Consider the following 20,864-nt stretch of genomic DNA (forward strand, 5'->3'; position numbering starts at 1 on the left):
ATTTTGTAACATAGTAAAACTATGGCACCTAGGCTGACTAAAGTACGTATCTTATCACCTAACTTGTATTCACATCAGACCCGTAGCACTGAGGGTAGCAGCAATATGTACCTTTGATAAAACTCAGGCTACGTTTACAATCAACCTGGTCTCAGAGCATTTCGTATGATTCTGTACGTAAATCTGAAAACACTATGTTACGTTTCGTATGGTATGTATTCATTTGTGATTGACCGTCACCCATTTCATATGATATGTTACGAATTATAGCTAGCTGGCTAACATTAGCTAGGCTAGGAGTTAGGGTTGGGTGTTAGGGTTAAGTTTAGGGGTTAAGTAACCATCGGTCTTATGTAACCCTACCAAACGTGACATATCATATCAAATCAACATATCATACTAATTTGAGTGTCCTGGATTTACGTTTACCATGTTAGGTCTAGTCAATGAGACCAGGCTGTTACAATGGCTTTTTCATATATCATCCCGTTAAAATCCACCTGCTTTCTGCTTAAACACATAGTTTAATGTTATACCAACTCAGCAACAAATAACCTAAACACGCATAAGCAGATATTACTTTTCTGTTTATGGATTTAAATGAGGTCACACACCAAGATGGTGAAACTGACAAGCTAGCTCACAGGAGATTGCCCATATATCACACACACCCGCAGACACACAAACACACACACAGACACACGCACACACACACTAGAGCGAAGAAGAGAAGAACTACATACTAGAGCGATTTCCAGCAGACTTTCATAAGAGAGAAAGGTTGGAGGGAACGAGGCACGACATTTGAGAAAGGCCATCGAGTTTTGTAGAGGGTAAGCTACCGTATGAGACAAGCAGCATGGCAGAGAGAGAGAAAGACAGAGGGATGGAGAGAGAATCACAACAGAAAGAAACAGAGAGAGCAAGGTAAGGAGAGAGAGAGAGACAACGTGAGAAAGATAAATGGAGAGAGAGAGAGAGAGGGAGAGAGAGAGAGAGAGAGAGAGAGAGAGAGAGAGAGAGAGAGAGAGAGAGAGAGAGAGAGAGAGAGAGAGAGAGAGAGAGAGAGAGAGAGAGAGAGAGAGAGAGAGAGAGAGAGAGAGAGAGAGAGAGAGAGAGAGAGAGAGAGATGTAGGGATACAGGTAAAGACAAAGAAAGAGTTAAACAGATACAAAGAAACAAAGAAACAGGGAAGAGCTATCGCTAGCAGCTCAGAGATTTCTTACTGAATAAATTCCTTTTGACAGAGACCCACAGCAACAGAGAACAAAGCCCTAAGCTGTCCCACAACACACACACACACACACACACACACACACACACACACACACACACACACACACACACACACACACACACACACACACACACACACACACAGTTTTCTTTAGAAATGTAGCTGCTTAATTTCCTGTAACTTTTGACGACACTAAAAGCTATTTCTTACTATTTCTATTTTACTATGGCCATGTTTTTCTTGCAATTGGAGCTGGGGTTGCAAAAGGCTTGAACATACATCATGAATAACTGACTACTTTGAAAGGAGAAATCACGCCCCACTCTGAAGTGTACAGCACTTCTTGGCATTTTGGTTTGAAGTACAAGATAGCACAGCAGCGACACAATAAATAACATTATTACATTATTGATAGACAAATTAATACATAAACAAGCAAACAAATGATGGCCCATATTTTACAGTAAAATCTGAACTGAAGACAGAGTCTGTGAGTGATTGGTGGTAAAGCCTTTTACACACATGTGTTCTGTGTGGCGCCTGCAACCATTGGTGTTTCTCTATTACCTTATTTGAACATGCTGTAATAAGGCCTACATAACACTGTCTTAAAACAAAGACAGTACATGTCAGCTTATGACGGACTTTGTACTGTTACGGCGTGTACTATTGTTTAGCTTAGCTAATTGGCTAAGCATGAAGCTGGCCAGATAGCATACTTGAATACCAGCCCAGATATGTAGTCCTTATGACAGCATGTTCAACAAAAGCCTAACTGGCACATGAGTGAAGGCTGCTGGGTAGTGTAGTTCTACATCAGGACATTGCCGCGTGTGTCAGGCAGCCGTAGCCCCACCAGTCCTCCTCCCACCAGTACAGTCGACGCCAGCAGGATGGGGATGGCCTTAGTGATGCCAACCAGAGAGCCGAAGATCAGGTTCCCCAGCACCGCTGCCAGCTTACACATGGCATTACAGAAGCCAAAGCCTGTACCCCTGGAGAGGAGAGGAGGAGAGAGTCAGGGTACATGTGTCTGTGTGTGTGTGTGTGTGTGTGTGTGTGTGTGTGTGTGTGTGTGTGTGTGTGTGTGTGTGTGTGTGTGTGTGTGTGTGTGTGTGTGTGTGTGTGTGTGTGTGTGTGTGTGGTGTGTGTGTGCGTGCGTGATCTATCCACCTCCTGTCTGTAGGGTAAAGCTCAGCAGTGACTACATCCAGGGAGTTCCAGGCTGATATACTGAGGCCGTTATAGAGACACAGCATGAAGATCATCATAGACTCACTGGTACCAAACCACAGGAAGAAACAACTGATGCCTGACAGCACCATGGAGCCCCCTGAAGGACAAAACATGCTATTACACACAAGATCACAAAAACACGAGATGTCATTTAATAACACATTACAAATACATACTCTTTTTGGTGATGATTGTTTTTCTTCATTTCACAGCAAGGTCAAACTCCAGTGGGGTAGTCATGCAATTGAAACTCTGTCTGAATTCCAAAGACATACTCTGTATGAAGTAGAATTTCAAAAACGTGTACAATTGAAACACTCCTACCCAGCATGCTCAGGCGCCCTATCTTGTCCATGAGGAGGGCGGAGACTATGTTGCCGGGCAACACGGCAAGTGTCCCCAGGAAGTTGACAAAGTAGACCCAGTAGGCGCTGTAGTCGTCGTCGAAAGTCATCTGACAGCCCGTTTTGTTGTGATGAAATGAACTGTTGATCACCCTCGACCCTACCAGCTTAGAATCGTCAATATCTGGAGAGAAAGACATGGAGACGAACAGAGAATGAAGAGTACTAATTTGACTCCTTTCTGTGCTTTTTGTCTGGCAGGTGGATTTTGTTGCTGTGGTTGAACCCGCTGTGGTTGAACCCGCGGCAGGTAGCCTAGCGGGTAGGAGCATTGGTCCAGTAACTGAACGGTTGCTGGATCGAATCCCCGAGCTGACAAGGTAAAGATCTGACGTTCTGCCCCTGAGCAAGGCAGTTAACCCACTGTTCCCCGGATGCTGAAGACGTGGATGTCGATTAAGGCAGCCCCCCCGCACCTCACTGATTCAAACGGGTTGAGTCAAATGTTGAAGACACATTTCAGTTGAATGCATTCAGTTGTACAACTGACTAGGTATCCCCTTTTCATAGGGAAAGTCAGTAGGCCTATAACTCTTTTATTAACTCATGTTTGCCCACTATCATTCACAAATGGTACCACCCTGCCTCTTTGCCTCAGTAACTTCTCTTGATGAAGGGAAGGGTGAACAGGGGGTGGGAGGGGGGTCAAAAACATGGTCCATCAGCAAAAACATCCCAGGCCTTTTAGGGATAACTACGTAACTCCCCTCTGATCGAAAAACTATTAATACACATAAAGGAGACAAAGGCAGCAATCACTGCCCTCTCTTTACCTCTCTCTCTTCATCTCTCACTCCCCTTTTCTCTCTCTTTACCTCTCTCTCTTCATCTCTCCCTCCCCCATTCCTCTCTCTTTACATCTCTCACTCCCCTTTTCTCTCTCTTTACCTCTCTCTCTTCATCTCTCCCTCCCCCATTCCTCTCTCTTTACATCTCTCACTCCCCTTTTCTCTCTCTTTACCTCTCTCTTTTCATCTCTCCCTCCCCCATTCCTCTCTCTTTACATCTCTCACTCCCCTTTTCTCTCTCTTTACCTCTCTCTCTTCATCTCTCACTCCCCTTTTCTCTCTCTTTACCTCTCTCTCTTCATCTCTCACTCCCTTTTTCTCTCTCTTTACCTCTCTCTCTTCATCTCTCACTCCACTTTTCTCTCTCTTTACCTCTCTCTCTTCATCTCTCCCTCCCCCATTCCTCTCTCTTTACCTCTCTCTCTTCATCTCTCACTCCCTTTTTCTCTCTCTTTACCTCTCTCTCTTCATCTCTCACTCCCTTTTTCCTCTCTCCCCGCTCCCTCCATTACCACACCCTCCCCCATTCCTCTCTCTTTGGTCTCTGCTCCCAGGAGGAGTGTCACTGCTAGAGGCAGTAAGACTACATTTCCCATGTGGCTTTTGCTCCAAGCTGACACGCCCAAATTGTTTTCATGTTCAGCTGTTTCCTAAAGGCTGAGGGGGAACCGTTTCTAAACCTGTGTCAGCTGAACTGCACCGTGGCTGTTTACAGTCCCCCAAATTCACTACTCCCTCGGAAACACTTGGTGTCCTGGAGGTGTTGTCTGGTTCAACCATTAGTCAGGTCCTCTTATAATTAAATTGCACTCTACCTGAATCTTACTTCATAAGAGCTACGTAACAGTCATAACGATGATATAACATACAGTACCAGTCAAAGGTTTGGACACACCTACTCATTCAAGGGTTTTTCTTTATTTTTACAATGTTCTACTCTGTAGAATAATAGTGAATACATCAAAACTATGGAATAACAGATGAAGCTGGTGGAGAGAACGCCAAGAGTGTGCAAAGCTGTCATCAAGGCAAAGGGTGGCTACTTTGAAGAATCTAAAATCGAAAATATATTTTGATATGTTGAACTCTTTTTTTGGTTACTACATGATTCCATATGTGTTATTCCATAGTTTTGATGTCTTCACTATTATTCTACAATGTAGGATATAGTACAAATAAAGAAAAACCCTTGAATGAGTAGCTGTGTCCAAACTTTTGACTGTTACTGTATGTCATAATCAGTATTATAAGATAGCGTTAACCAAGATCTGGGAGCGTTAACCATTACAACGTGAATTGGTCTGTGTGAAGCCAATTTAGAAAGGATATCTTTCCTTGCCTTAACTTTAGAGCAGAATGTTTAATTTGGTGACCCTCTGTCTATCAAATGGAATTGAACTTAATGCTGCAGGAGCCTATGTGTGTGTAACGATCATTGCAATGATCGTTACACGCGGTGGTGCATAGGTGGTGCACACGGCTCGGTTTCTTTGTCAAGCACAATGAACAGGAAGCAAAGAGGCAATCTCAGCAGGGGAAAATTCAAAGGAAAAGCTATAACTGCCTGAACCCACTCTTCACTCTCCTCTACAACCTGTCTCTGGCACAATACAGAGAATGAGGTGTCTGAGAGAGAGAGAGAGAGAGAGAGAAAGAGAGAGAGAGAGAGAGAGAGAGAGAGAGAGAGAGAGAGAGAGAGAGAGAGAGAGAGAGAGAGAGAGAGAGAGAGAGAGAGAGAGAGAGAGAGAGGCAGAAAGAGAGAGAGAGAGAGAGAGAGAGAGAGATAGAGAGGCAGAAAGAGATAGAGATAGAGAGAGAGCAGAGAGAGAGAGAGAGAGCAGAGAGAGCAAGAGAACACAAAGAGAGATAGAGGCAGAGAGAGAGAGAGACACAAAGAGAGAGAGAGCAGATAGAGCAAGAGAGCAGAGACAGAGAGAGTGAGAGGCAGAGACAGAGAGAGAGACACAAAGAGAGAGAGAGAGAGAGAGAGAGACACAAAGAGAGAGAGAGCAGAGAGAGCAAGAGAGCAGAGACAGAGAGAGTGAGAGCAGAAAGAAAGAGAGAATAGAGAGAGGGGGAGCAGAGAGAGAGAGCAGAGAAATATAGAGAGAGGAGAGGAAGAGAGTTATGTCCGAAGCATAATAGGGTTTTAGGAGAGGCTAGGCAGGGGGACACCTCATCTGTAACATGGTTGCTGTGAGGAAGAGACGTGAGTTACATTTCAAGTAAATATCCAAGTGTGTGTGTGTCGACTCTCACCTGTGTTATAAAAGAAGGCCTCTACGAAGCTGCAGTTCTTGAATAATGAGCCTACTGTTGACACGTCATCAAAGTAACAGTTCTGAAACGTGGAGTCTACGAAGGTGACGGACTTCAACTTCATGCTGATGAACCTAGCGAGCCGGATATGCGATTAGGACAGAAGGAGAGGAGGAGAGGAGAAGAAAATAAGAAAACAAGAAGAAAAAAGAAGAATGCAGAAATAAATAAAAAACTCCATTACACCAACACTTATTTATGGTCGACACACACAAAGCCGAGGAGCTGAGATTGTAATCAGGCAAATAAACGATGTATGATATCCTCTCCAGCAGCCAGCGGTGTGAGACCACTAACTAGGAGCAAATCCTGGCCTATACGCTGACTCAGCCCTTTCTATCCGCGAGATAAGGAGACGTGTTGAACTGGACGGCTGGACTGGACTGATTAAAGACTGATTAAAGACTTTACAAAACAGAGACGCAACGCAGGTCCACTGGCCAGTATTGTTGATGCACAAACAAAACACAGCATAAGTGCACACACACACGTACACGAACACACACACACGTACACGAACACACACACGCACACACGTACACGAACACACACACACACGTACACGAACACACACACGTACACGAACACACACACACGCACACGCACACGAACACACACACACGCGGTGTTGAGATGAACAAAGTTAATCTCTCACGTATTACAGCTCGAATAGATTGTTTTCAGTTCTGAGGTAACCATGGTTTCTAATGTAAGCGGTGTAGTACGTCAACGTGGTCCTGTGATATTGTGTGTATCCCAGCATGCCTGTCTCTTATCCACGCTACTGTATTACGATACTGCCTCTCATCTAATCTAATATATGTGTGTTGTGTCATGTTGTATTCATAGATGAGGTACAGAGGAGAAGCATAATACAAATATACATTGTGGTGTCTCCTCTGGCCTCTGAAAGAGGCAATAATAACCTTGCCATAAAGAGAGAGAGAGAGAGAGAGGAAGAAAGGCGAAGAAGGAGTGCGAGGAGAAGAGGGAGTGAGAAAAAGAGAAAGACAGAGGGAGGGAGAAAGAGAGAGACAGAGAAGGAATGGTAGGGAGGAGGCGAGGGAGAGAGATGATGTTTTTTAATTTCCTGGAGGCGGTGTAGATAAAGGAACGGTGTGTTGTTTGCGGGAATGACGGATCACACTGCAAACATGGAATGAGACAGGCTACTTTAAATATATTATCATTGGAGAAACTGGGGGTTCTGACAGAGTCTGTTGAACACATTAAAGACAGTCTCTTTAAGAGAGTCTGTTGGTTACAATACCTGTCGTTGACGAACACTCCGTTGGTGTGTATCTGGTTCTCCAGGGTGAAGTTAAAGGTGAAGTCTTCTATACGTTCGTTGTTGTGAGTCTTCACTCTGGAGGCGTACTCATCAGACTGAAGGTGATGGATGACATCAGGGAACCACACTGATAGGCCGTAGTACCTGCACACAGGAAATTACATCATCGTAGCTTGTTTTGTTTCAACGTTGTTCATTTGAAAAGTAGTGCAATGTATTATTGATGCTAAGTGGTTCCTTTAGCTATACTGAACAAAGATATAAATGCAACATGTAAAGTGTTGGTCGCATGTTTCATGAAGTGAATTAGAAAAATTCCATACATTTTCCATATGCACAAAAAGCTTATTTCTGTCAAATTTTGTGCACAAATTTGTTTACATCCCTGTTAGTGAGCATTTCTCCTTTGCCAAGATAATCCATCCACCTGACAGTTGTGTCTTATCAAGAAGCTGATTAAACAGCATGATCATTACACAGGAGCACCTTGTGCTGGGGACAATAAAAGGCCACTCTAAAATGTGCAGTTCTGTCCCACTACACAATGCTACAGATGTCTCAAGTTTTGAGGGAGCGTGCAATTGGCATGCTGGCTGCAGGAATGTCCAACAGAGCTGTTTTAGAGAATTTGGCAGTTTATCCAACCGGCCTCCAACCGCACACCACGTGTAACCACGCCAGCCCAGGACCACATCTGGCTTCTTCACTTGCGGGATCGTCTGAGGAGGGGGAGGGGGGGTGCTGAGGAGTACTTCTGTCTTTTGTGGGGAAAAACTCATTCCGATTGGCTGGGCCTGGCTCCTCAGTGGGTGGGCCTACGCCCTCCCAGGCCAACTCATGGCTGCACCCCTGCCCAGTCATGTGAAATCAATAGATTAGGGCCTAATACGTTTATTTAAATTGACTGATTTACTTCTATGAAATTGAACTCAGTAAAATCTTGGAAATTGCTGCATGTTGCATTTATATTTTTGTTCAGTCTAGATGGGCGATCTCTTTCCCTGTTAGCGTGTTAGCATTTATCACAGGGATATCAGCGAGACACTGGCTATATCTCAGAGTCAGACACTTATCATTATGAACACACAGACTCGGCTGGGACAGACTGATAACTGGGATAAGTACTGCTGAGAGTAGAGCAACACTTCAACACCTTAATTTAATAGACAGAGTGGAGTTTTAGAGGACAATCTCACCCAAAAGACAGTGTGAACCACACGATGGCCAGTTTGATGGTGTTGTCTCTGACCGGGTAGTTGAAACATTTCATGAACGTTAACCAGATCTAAACAGAGTAAATGGGAGAGAGAGAGATGGAAATAGGGAGAGGGTGATACATTTGTTCATCATAATGCTTTCATATCATCTGGGAATCGGACTCCTACCCCTCTGAGTTCGGTCCTGATCCTGAAGAGGACTTTGGCCACAGGGTTGGCTGAGTCTGACTGCATCTCCACCAACTCATCCAGATGCTTAGGAAGCTTTATCCTGTTCACCTACAGTACAGGGGTAGACACAGTCAATGTGTGTGTGTGTTTGTGAACAAACAAACACCATTGTTTAAATATCCCATATTTATGTTTATTTATTTTCCCTTTTGTACTTTAACTATTTGCACATCGTTACAACACTGTATATAGACATAATATGACATTTGAAATGTCTTTATTCTTTTGAAACTTCTGTGAGTGTAATGTTAACAGTACATTTTTATTGTTTATTTCATTTTTGTTTATTATCTACTTCACTTGCTTTGCCAATGTAAACATATGTTTCCCATGCCAATAAAGCTATTGAATTGAATTGAGAGAGAGACAGAGAGCGAGAGAGAGAGAGCGAAAGAGAGAAAGAGAGACGGACAAAGAAACAGACAGACAGACAGGCAGGCAGGCAGGCAGGCAGGCAGGCAGGCAGGCAGGCAGGCAGGCAGGCAGGCAGGCAGGCAGACAGACAGACAGACAGACAGACAGACAGACAGACAGACAGACAGACAGACAGACAGACAGACAGACAGACAGACAGACAGACAGACAGACAGACAGACAGACAGACAGACAGACAGACAGACAGACAGACAGACAGACAGACGAGTGCGAGCAAGCAAGAGAGAGAGAGAGGTACTATATACTCACAGTAAAGACTTTCTCTGGTTCTCCGCGGGCCCTCATGTTGGTGTCGTGGATCTGTTTCAGCACCATCCAGGCCTCGTCATGTTTACCCATCTATACACAGAGAGGAGGGTTACACACACACACACACACACGCACACACGCACACACACACACACTCCTTACCTCTAGGAAAAACCGTGGGCTCTCAGGTATGAAGGTGAGTGCTACAACAGCACACACACAGGGCAGAGCACACACCACCACAAACACTCTCCAACTGTGGAACTGGTAAGCCGAGCCCATACTGAAACTCCAACCTGCACACACAAACAGAAACCACCAATCAGATACAAGCAAAATTAGCACAGAAATACAAATTCCATGCCTAATATGACGTATTTTTGGAAAAAGTATGAAGGTCTGAAAATCTTAAAGTGCCACCAAGCACCCTGAAATCATCAGCCTGTTTCATTATTGTCTCTTATGAGGAAACACACACTTCTATTTTCCACATGAGATGCAGCATGTTGATGGTAATGAGAATGACTAGAGGCTGAAGAACACCATATGGTGAAGAGAACGGGCGAGAAAGAGAGAGAGAGAAGGAGAGAGAAAGAGAGAGAGAGAAGGAGAGAGAAAGAGAGAGAGAGAAGGAGAGAGAAAGAGAGAGAGAGAAGGAGAGAGAAAGAGAGAGAGAGAAGGAGAGAGAAAGACAAAGCGTTGGGTTCAATTCTTATTGGAGGCATTCAGTGAGACTAATTGATACAGCAATCTCTGAGGACAGCAAAGCAAGAACTCAGGTAACAGCCTCAGTTAGCAACCACTGCACACACTACCTTCTCTCTCTCTCTCTCTCTTCCCTTCTTTTTCTTTGATTCCTCTCTGTCTTTTCTTCTCTGTATCTATTATTCTCTTTCTTACAGGAAGGAATGTAGGCCGACAGCACATAAAGTATATCTTCAGCATCCCCTGAACAGAATGAAAATAAAGACACACAGCAAGCAGACAGCTGGTGATTTTACAGTCAGTGTATGGGTGGTATTCTGGCTTGCCCCTGGGCTGGAGGGAGAAAGCCACAGAGCTGTCATAGAATAGAATACATAAAAATATTATCAATTTATTCTATTAAATAAGTAAATCAATCCATGGATTCTATTTCTATGGTTATGTCAGGGAGATAGCAGAAGTGTAAGGGGGAGTTATGGTGATATCACAGTATTGTAAACCAAATCATGTCTGTTTGAGGGTTGTTGGTGTGTGTGTGTGTGTGTGTGTGTGTGTGTGTGTGTGTGTGTGTGTGTGTGTGTGTGTGTGTGTGTGTGTGTGTGTGTGTGTGTGTGTGTGTGTGTGTGTGTGTGTGTGTGTGTGTGTGTGTGTGTGTGTGTGTGTGTGTGTGTATCCCATGGGGATGTGTTAGATTCTACCAGTACAAATCTCATTAGGAGAATTATAATGGACTGGAGGGTATGGCTGACTGACTCACACACACATATGCACACGTACAGGCATCCGCGCGCACACACACACAGCAAGATTTATTGAGCTACGCTATGCAGAATAACGCAATGTCACACCACACACACATACACACCTGCAGTATCCTTGGTCTCAGCGCATTGCCCACGACCAATGTTAAATCACTGAGCAAATTTCAGGTCTGCTGAGCGCAAACTTGAACGTTGTGAAAATTCTGTGCAACTTCCAGCGCACGCTTACTGTGAACACTAAGGCTGTACCCGCTTTAAGTTATTATTATTATTATTATATTTTTTTTACCTCCTTTTTCTCCCCAATTTCGATCTTGTCTCATCGCTGCAACTCCCCAATGGGCTTGGGAGGTGAAGGACGGATCATACGTCCTCCGAAACATGACACGCCAAACGGCGCTTCTTAACACCCGCACGCTTAACCCGGAAGCCAGCTGCACCAATGTGTCAGTCGAAACACCGTTCGAACTGACAACCGAGGTCAGCCTGCAGACGCCCGGCCCACCACAAGGAGTCGCTAGAGCGCGATGAGCCAAGTAAAGCCCCCCCGGCCAACCCTCCGATAACCCGGACGATGCTGGGCCAATTGTGTGCCGCCCTTATGGGACTCCCGTTCACGTCCGGTTGTGACACTGCCTGGGATCGAATCCAGGACTGTAGTAACGCCTTTAGCCCTGCGATGCCTTAGATTGCTGCGCCACTTGGGAGGCCCTTAACCTGTTTATCCACTTGTCCTTCAGACAAGGAGGTGACTGAAATGTTATTGTGTTGTTTGACGCAAGAAATCACTTTACAAAACAAAAAAATGCATCATTATTCCAATAGCATTATAACAGAGAATCAGGAAAATTATGCTACCCTCTGCCTACTGGCTACTTAGCTTTTTCAAGCCTGTCTCAAAACACAACATTGGGCTTTTAAAACAAAAAAAAGCTCTTTACATGAAGCTGGTTGAGAGAATGCCAAGAGTGTGCAAAGCTGTCATCCAGGCAAAGGTTGGCTACTTTGAAGAATCTAAAATCTAAAATATATTTTGACTTGTTTAATACTTTTTTGGTTACAACATGATTCCATATTTGTTATTCCATAGTTTTGATGTCTTCACTATTATTCTACAATGTAGAAAATAGTACAAATAAAGAAAAATCCTTGAATGAGTAGCTGTGTCCAAACTTTTGACTGGTACTGTATATTCTTTGTATTAGTATGTTAGACATTTACTGTACAGCTGGAGCTAGAAACACAAGCATTTCGCTTCTATCTGCTTTAAAGGAGTAGTTCACTATTTTACAACTTGATGTTAGAAGGTTCCTCGCCCTGAAAGTAGTCTACAGGAGAAACTGTAATCCGTGGTTTAGTTCAAGGGTGTAACTTTGTGTTGGATTTAGGGGGGATTAGGGTCAATGAGTTTCCGTTGTCAACACCGCTGTAGGGGGATCCGGCGGTACAGTATGCAGCCGGATCTCCCATGCCCCACATGGGAGATAAAAAAACATTAAAAAGCTGTGAAATTGTTATTTCTGGTTAATTTTGAAGTGAAAATACATCATAAAATGTGCTGATAAATTGGTCAATATACTACAATCACAATGGAAACACCAATATTTTTCTATATTACCTTAAACTGTGTTCTTACTCTTAACAGTTCAGAAAGTCACCACCACAACCCTTATTTAACTACATTTACATGTCGAAAACTATTATTCTATTATGTACCCAGCATTACGCTTGGCTAGTACATGGTCTTGAATAACTAATTTCTTATACCCAATTAACTTAAAATGAGTCGAGGGAATCTGAGTCCACAAACTTTTTAGTTGGTTACACAATTTAATTGCAGTGTTAATTCATAAAATATTTCAGTGACAGTCAAACCACATTATTTGACCAAAAGTATGTGGATACCTGCTCGTCGAACATCTCATTCTAAAATCATGGGCATTCATATGGAGTGTCCTCCCTTTGCTGCTATAACAGCTTCCTCTCTCCACTCCATTCAGCCACAAGAGCATTAGTGAGGTCGGGCACTGATGCTGGGCGATTAGGCTTGGCTCGCAGTCAGCGTTCCAATTCATCCCAAAGGTTTTTGATGAGGTTGAGGTCAGGGCTCTGTGCAGGCCAGTCAAGTTCTTCCACGCAGATCTCACCAAGCAATTTCTGTATGGACCTCGCTTTGTGGATGGGGGCATTGTCATGCTGAAACAGGAAAGGGCCTTCCCCAAACTATTGCCACAAAGCGCACACCACCCACCACTTCCGAGTATATTACTCGCTAATGTCCAGTCCCTAGATAACAAAGTCGACAAAATTAGGGCAAGAGTTGCTTTCCAAAGAGTTATCTGTGATTGTAACATACTCCATTTCACGGAGACATGGCTAGCTAGGGACATAGAATTTAGGTAGCCTTTTGCTCAAATTGTATCAGCATATTGATTGCAGTTCACGAGCGAGTAACATGCTCAACCACTGATACTCGAACTTCCGCGATGCATACAAGGCCCTCCCCCACCCTCCTTTTTGCAAATCTGACCATGACTCCATCTTGTTGCTCCCCTCCTTTAGGCAGAAAGTAAAACAGGAAGTGCCCGTGCATAGGTCTATCCAATGCTCATCCTCAACACTGGGGCCCCACAAGGCTGCGTTCTCAGCCCTCTCCTGTACTCCCTGTTCACCCACAACTGCGTGGCCATGCACGCCTCCAACTCAATCATCAAGTTTGCAGACGACACTACAGTGGTAGGCTTGATTACCAACAACGACAAGATGGCCTACAGGGAGGAGGTGAAGGCCCTTGGAGTGTGGTGTCAGGAAAATATCCTCTCACTCAATGTCAGCAAAACAAAATAAATTATCATGGACTTCAGGAAACAGCAAAGGAAGCAATGCCCTGTCCACATCGACGGGACAGCAGTGGAGAAGGTGAAAAGTTTTAAGTTCCTCGGTGTACATATCATCGACAAACTGAAATGGTCCACGCACACAGACAGTGTGGTGAAGAAGGCTTGACACCAAAAACCCTCACTAACTTTTACAGGTGCACATTTGAGAGCATCCTGTCGGGCTGTATCACCGCCTGGTACGGCAACTGCACCGCCCACAACCGCAGGGCTCTCCAGAGGGTGGTGTGGTCTGCACAACGCATCAACGGGGGCAAACTACCTGCCCTCCAGGACACCTACAACACCCGATGTCACAGGAAGGCAAAAAAGATAATCAAGGACAAAAACCACCCGAGCCACTACCTGTTCACCCCGCTATCATCCAGAAGGCAAGGTCAGTACAGGTGCATCAAAGCTGGGACAGAGAGATTGAAAAACAGCTTTTATCTCAAGGCCATCAGATTGTTAAACAGCCAACACCAGCACAGAGAGGCGGCTGCCTACCTACAGACTTGATATCATTGGCCACTTTAATAAATGGAACACTAGTCACTTTAATAATGCCATTTTAAGAATGTTTACATATCTCGCATTACTCATCTCATATGTATATACTGTATACTGTATCCTTCACTATCTATTCTTTACTATCTATTGCATCTTAGCCGCTCTCACTGCTCATCCATATATTTTATACTTATATATCCTCATCCCATTCCTTTACTAGATGGTGTGTATTAGGGTTTGTTGTGGAATTCTTAGATATTACCTGTTAGATACTGCTGTATTGTTGGATCTATAGTAGAAGCATAAGCATTTCGCTACACTCGCAATAACATCTGCTAACCATGTGTATGTGACCAATAACATTTGATTTGATTTGAAAGTTGGAGGCACAGAATCGTCTAGTATGTCATTGTATGCTGTGACGTTAAGATTTCCTTTCACTGGAACAAGGCGACCTATCTCAAACCATGAAAAACAGCCCCAGACCATTTTTCCTCCTCCCCCAAACTTTACAGTTGGCACTATGCATTCGAGCAGGTAGCGTTCTCCTGTCATCTGCCAAACCCAGATTCACTCCAGCATTTCCACTGCTCCAGAGTTCAATGGCGGCAAGCTTTACACCACTTCAGCCAACGCTTGGCTTTGCACATGGCAATCTTAGGCTTGTGTGTGGCTGCTTGGCCATGGAAACCCATTTAATGAAGCTCCCAATGAACAGTTATTGTGCTGATGTTCCTTCCAGAAGCAGTTTGGAGTGTTGCAAAAAAGGACAGATGATCTTTACGTGCTAGGTGTATCAGCACTCAGCGGTTCTGTTCTGTGAGCTTGTGTGGCCTACCACTTTGCGGCTGAACCGTTGTTTCTCCTAGACGTTTCCACTTCACAAAATTATACCACTTACAGTTGACCGGGGCAGCTCTAGCAGGGCAGAAATTTCACAAACTGACTTGTTGGAAAGGTGGCATCCTATGACAGTGCCACATTGAAAGTCACTGAGCTCTTCAGTAAGGCCATTCTACTGCCAATGTTTATCTATGGAGATTGCATGGCTTTGTGCTTGATTTTATACACCTGTCAGCAACGGGTGTGGCTGAAATAGCCACATCCGTAATTTGAAGGGGTGTCCACATACTTTTGTATATATAGTGTATAGCTCTTTAATATGGATCAAGCGTATGGCGTAATGCTCAAGCAATAGACTTCAAAAATACATAGAAGAAACTCATTGTCATTCAACAAACATACACAATCAATAACAGTCATTATAAACCGGGTGGTTCGAGCCCTGAATGCTGATTGGCTGAAAGCTGGGGTATATCAGACCGTATACCACAGGTATGACCAAAAATGACTTTTTACTGTTGTAATTACGTTGGTAACCAATTTATCTGTTTTGTGTCATTGTTGAGCGCAGCCACGTCTTCAACCTCCATGACAACCAAATGAAATCAGAATGCAGGCAACAACTGTTTTGTTATAGCACTTACTTGGGCTACTATCAGTAAAGATGAGATATTGAACTGATAGTGCTTTATAACTCAAATTCTCACCTGATAACCTGTTCATCCTCTCCCTGCTTCAACACGGACGGTGCTCTCTCTCTCACTCACTATATTTCTCTCTCACTCTCACTATATTGCTCTCACTCACTCACTCACTATATTGCTCTCTCTCACTCACTCACTATATTGCTCTCTCTCACTCACTCACTATATTGCTCTCTCTCACTCACTCACTATATTGCTCTCTCTCTCTCTCTCTCTCTCACTATATTTCTCTCTCTCTCTCACTCACTATATTGCTCTCTCTCTCACTCACTATATTGCTCTGTCTCTCACTCACTATATTGCTCTCTCTCACTCACTTTGAGCCCAGCCATAATCATATGATTATCTACAATTATCATATGACAATAATGGCTGGCCTTAACAATGATGGTGTTCGCTTATTAACATGAATTCAATTGTACTTTTATAAGCTAAATTAATGATTTAATGTCTGGTAATGGGTATAGCTAGCAATCCGACTACATAGTACCTGTTTATTATGAATTGTACAGTGTAGCTTACAGCCCTCTGCACTCTCACCAAAAATATTTGTCCTGCATTTTTCTCCTCTTTGGCATGAAGGGCACTAGCTACCTTTTCACTAGGGTGAACACTGACCCTTTGAGTGCTGCTTATCTGAAACTGCAATTGAAAAGGAAAAGGGGAAGATCCAGATACTGTGCTGGCTTTGGTTAAAGATGTTTATTACCAACCCAAGATAGACCACAGCCTGTCATTTCCAATGGGAGCAAATTAATCATAGTGGGCAGAACAAGCAAAGAGGTAGGCAGAGCCAAGCACGAGCTAGTGAGATCATATTGTCACATTCTAGCATGTATTCACATATTTCTGTCAGGAAACACCTACTCTGTGATGTACGTGTGTGCAATAACCCAATTCGCCCTTGCACTCTTTAAAAAAAAATGCAATTTCTTAAAACTTTGGCAAAGGGTAAAGTCTACTAAACTTAGTCCACTCTGTTCATAACATATGCTAGTTTTGGGACAGAAAACTGTGTTGAGATCAAATGTTTCATTGATGAGAAAATTAGCAGAATGTCGGGCAAAATCCATCTCGCTCCACCTTCTCCCACTGTTGGCCACTGGTCTTCCTCTCATCACCAAATTTGGTGATGAGTGGAAATGCTGGCCAGATGCTTCAGATGTATACATCCAGTGAAACATCTGGCTCATTCTTCCATCTGTGCTTTGGTGCTAGCTTAGCTAGCTAGCTAATGGTAGCCTAGCTAAAATAGCCAACTTAGCATTGGGTCACTCGGTATAAAACAGTTTTTTACACAATCTTATCTCATCAGCAATAGTTTGCTAGTTAAACAACAACATAGGAATACATTTATGAAATGTTCATGAACTTTTACTCGTTTGGAAACTCTCAAAACATTTATACATTGGAGCGCTCGTGAATATAGCTGCGCTACCTCTCCTCAGCAAACACCACAAAGAGAAAGAGAGAGCGTAGTGCGTGCTGTTGAACTGTCACTGCAGACCAAAGCAATACATTGGGCAGGCTGCCTCCTCATAAAATTAGAAACTGAGTCACTGTGGTGCAAAGCCACATAAAGCCATTAGCTGCCTGCCACTTTACAGTGGGGATGTTTTTCCAATCAAACTCATCATATTATATTATTGGGGGAGTCAAATTGACCTGTTTCTAATATTGGGGGTCGGGGGGTTTCAGTTTTTCTTTAATCAGCCATGACAAACTTCAGCTAACTTTAGCCACCGCTAGCCAAAAATCTATCGAAGTGATGGGTACATGTAAAAAAAAATATTAGAAAAAACCAAAAAAAATCACCTTTAGGTATCATCAAACCAAATATGGAGTTGACTTCAGGTGGTTTGGAAATTATATATATTTTTAAGATAACATGCCCACCGTCACTTTAGAGAAGACTGAACCATGGATTACAGTTTCTCCTGGCCCATAAACTACCTTCAGGGTCAGGAACCATCTAACATCATGTTGTAAAATAGTGAACTACTCCTTTAACATCTGCTAATCTGTGTACATGACAAATAAACCTTGATTAGATTTGCAATTCGAGTGTACAGTACACAGTAACCACAGACATGCACAGCTCCTCACAGACACACTTCACGTACAAAACATTACGGCTGTGAGGTTACGCCACGCCCCTCAACTTAATTCAGCAAACACACATACACACACAAACACTGAGGTTTTCCAGGAAGAGGAGTCCTGCAGCCTCTGGCTAGCAGCAGTCAATGAAGAGTCCACTGCGGCGGAACCTACGACACACACACGGCTGCTTCACACACACACACACACACACGGCTGCTACACACAGAGAGACCAAGGTGTTAACGGTGTGTGGTGCGTGTGTGTGTGTGAAGACATGTCGTGTGTTTTATGACGAGTGCTTTTTTATCTTCTGTCCTCAACAGTCTTTTATAGTAAATCAATGACTTCACTGAAAATTCTACACCTGCCTACACCCACACCCACACCCACCACATTGCATACACCACCATGCATTCACCACGCCTCTTCAATCACCCCCCCCCCCCCCCCCCCTTCGTCTCTATCCTTCATTTGCTCTCCTTTTCTCTCTCTTCACCAGTCTTTCTTTTTCCTGTTCACGTTCTCCCTCGTCCCTTCTCTCTCTCTCTCCCCCTGTCTCTCCCACTCTGCTTTTCTTTATCGATCACCCTCCGTCCCTCCCTCCCTCGCTCTGTTTTTCCTTCACCCGTTAAATATCCCTGACACCGCCCACATAAATCATCTTCACTTATCCACCTCTCCTTCCCTCCTGCTTTTTCTTTCCTTCCTTTTCCTCTTTTCATTCCCCTCCGTCTCTCCTTCTCTTTTCTAACTGTTGGCCCTCTCTCCTCTATTCTGTCCTTTCTTTCTTGGATCCCCTCTCTTTCTCTCTTGCTTTCCTCTTCTCTAGCTTTGGTTGCTGTTAAATATACTTGTCCATTCTAGGATACGGGTTGCAGCCCGTTCAGGCCTAAGTTGCTAATGTCAATCACATGTGACAAATGTAACTTGCCTTAGAACGGTTATTATTGGTGAACTAAGTGAGTCACTCAGATAATCCTGCACCTGATAGGAGGACAGGGCTGTCAGTCACTCACCGTAGTGTGGTATGATGAGCCAGGCCATGGCTGAGGCGTAGATCCCTCCTATCATCCAGAACATGCAGAGCCAGCTCAGGTGCTCTCCTCTCTTCTCCCTCGCCAGGAACTCAGCAAAGTAGGGGAACACGATGGGCACAGCCCCACCAATCCTGCACGGGGACATGGGAAACATAGTCAGCACTATATGGACAAATTAACTGCGAAACGTAGGGTCCATTTTTGGAGTGCCCCTTTTGTCCTTTTTGTCCGGTCATTGGTATTGTATGTGTGTTTGTGTGAGAAGTTCGGGAAACATGGCTGCTCTCATCTAACGCAATGGGATTGAGTCTGGAGAGAGAGACAGAGAGAGAGAGAGAGAGAGAGAGAGAGAGAGAGAGAGAGACAGAGAGAGAGAGAGAGAGACAGAGAGAGAGAGAGACAGAGGATCTGAGAGACAAGGCAAGAAGGGCCTTCTATGCCATCAAAAGGAACATACATTTCAACATACCAATTAGGATCTGGCAAAAAATACTTGAATCAGTCGTAGAGCCCATTGCCCTTTATGGTTGTGAGGTCTGGGGTCCGCTCACCAACCAAGATTTCACAAAATGGGACAAACACCAAATTGAGACTCTGCATGCAGAATTCTGCAAAAATATCCTCCGTGTACAACGTAGAACACCAAATAATGCATGCAGAGCAGAATTAGGCCGATAACCACTAATTATCCAAATCCAGAAAAGAGCCGTTAAATTCTACAACCACCTAAAAGGAAGCGATTCCCAAACCTTCCATAACAAAGCCATCACCTACAGAGAGATTAACCTAGAGAAGAGTCCCCTAAGCAAGCTGGTCCTAGGGCTCTGTTCACAAACACAAACACACCCCACAGAGCCCCAGGACAACAGCACAATTAGACCCAACCAAATCATGAGAAAACAAAAAGATAATTACTTGACACATTGGAAAGAATTAACAAAAAAACAGAGCAAACTAGAATGCTATTTGGCCCTAAACAGAGAGTACACAGTGGCAGAATACCTGACCACTGTGACTGACCCAAACTTAAGGAAAGCTTTGACTATGTACAGACTCAGTGAGCATAGCCTTGCTATTGAGAAAGGCCGCCGTAGGCAGACCTGGCTCTCAAGAGAAGACAGGCTATGTGCACACTGCCCACAAAATGAGGTGGAAACTGAGCTGCACTTCCTAACCTCCTGCCCAATGTATGACCATATTAGAGAGACATATTTCCCTCAGATTACACAGATCCACAAAGAATTCGAAAACAAATCCAATTTTGATAAACTCCCATATCTACTGGGAGAAATTCCACAGTGTGCCATCACAGCAGCAAGATTTGTGACCTGTTGCCACAAGAAAAGGGCAACCAGTGAAGAACAAACACCATTGTAAATACAACCCATATTTATGCTTATTTATTTTAACTTGTGTGCTTTAACCATTTGTACATTGTTACAACACTGTATATATATAATATAACATTTGTAATGTCTTTATTGTTTTGAAACTTCTGTATGTGTAATGTTTACTGTTAATTTGTATTGTTTATTTCACTTTTGTATAATATCTACCTCACTTGCTTTGGCAATGTTAACACATGTTTCCCATGCCAATAAAGCCCCTTGAATTGAATTGAATTGAGAGACAGAGAGACAGACACACAGAGAGACACAGAGACACAGAGACACAGAGAGACAGGGAGACAGAGAGACAGAGAGAGAGAGAGAGAGAGAGAGAGAGAGAGAGAGAGAGAGAGAGAGAGAGAGAGAGAGAGCACAAATCAATAGGCCAGCAGTTAGCAGCCAAACAGCCTTTCATCTGGTCCCATTGGCAACACACTACGACAGACATCAAACTATTAATAGATTGCTATTTATCCGCAGAGGTGTAAAGTACTTTGGTAAAACTACTGTAAAGTACTACTAAAGTCGT

At 43.7% G+C, this 20,864-nt stretch overlaps 1 protein-coding gene across 2 annotated transcripts in view; it reads right to left on the reverse strand.

Annotated features, from left to right (window-relative positions):
• Positions 1-1,786: 1,786 nt before the first annotated feature.
• The window catches only part of LOC139552174 (synaptic vesicle glycoprotein 2C-like), an 88,539-nt gene continuing 69,461 nt past the window's right edge, over positions 1,787-20,864 (reverse strand). For both annotated transcript variants that reach the window (XM_071363623.1, XM_071363622.1), the window contains exons 4-13: positions 18,927-19,078; positions 9,571-9,704; positions 9,409-9,498; positions 8,662-8,772; positions 8,473-8,561; positions 7,256-7,420; positions 5,926-6,059; positions 2,799-3,002; positions 2,412-2,571; positions 1,787-2,233 (exon numbers count right to left, since the gene is read on the reverse strand). In XM_071363623.1, the coding sequence (XP_071219724.1) occupies positions 2,050-2,233; positions 2,412-2,571; positions 2,799-3,002; positions 5,926-6,059; positions 7,256-7,420; positions 8,473-8,561; positions 8,662-8,772; positions 9,409-9,498; positions 9,571-9,704; positions 18,927-19,078 (1,423 nt within the window). In that variant the 3' untranslated portion in view covers positions 1,787-2,049. The remainder of the gene's footprint in view (positions 2,234-2,411; positions 2,572-2,798; positions 3,003-5,925; positions 6,060-7,255; positions 7,421-8,472; positions 8,562-8,661; positions 8,773-9,408; positions 9,499-9,570; positions 9,705-18,926; positions 19,079-20,864) is intronic.

This window comes from Salvelinus alpinus, chromosome 24 (genome assembly GCF_045679555.1).
Source record: "Salvelinus alpinus chromosome 24, SLU_Salpinus.1, whole genome shotgun sequence".
Classification (NCBI taxonomy): Eukaryota; Metazoa; Chordata; class Actinopteri; order Salmoniformes; family Salmonidae; genus Salvelinus; species Salvelinus alpinus.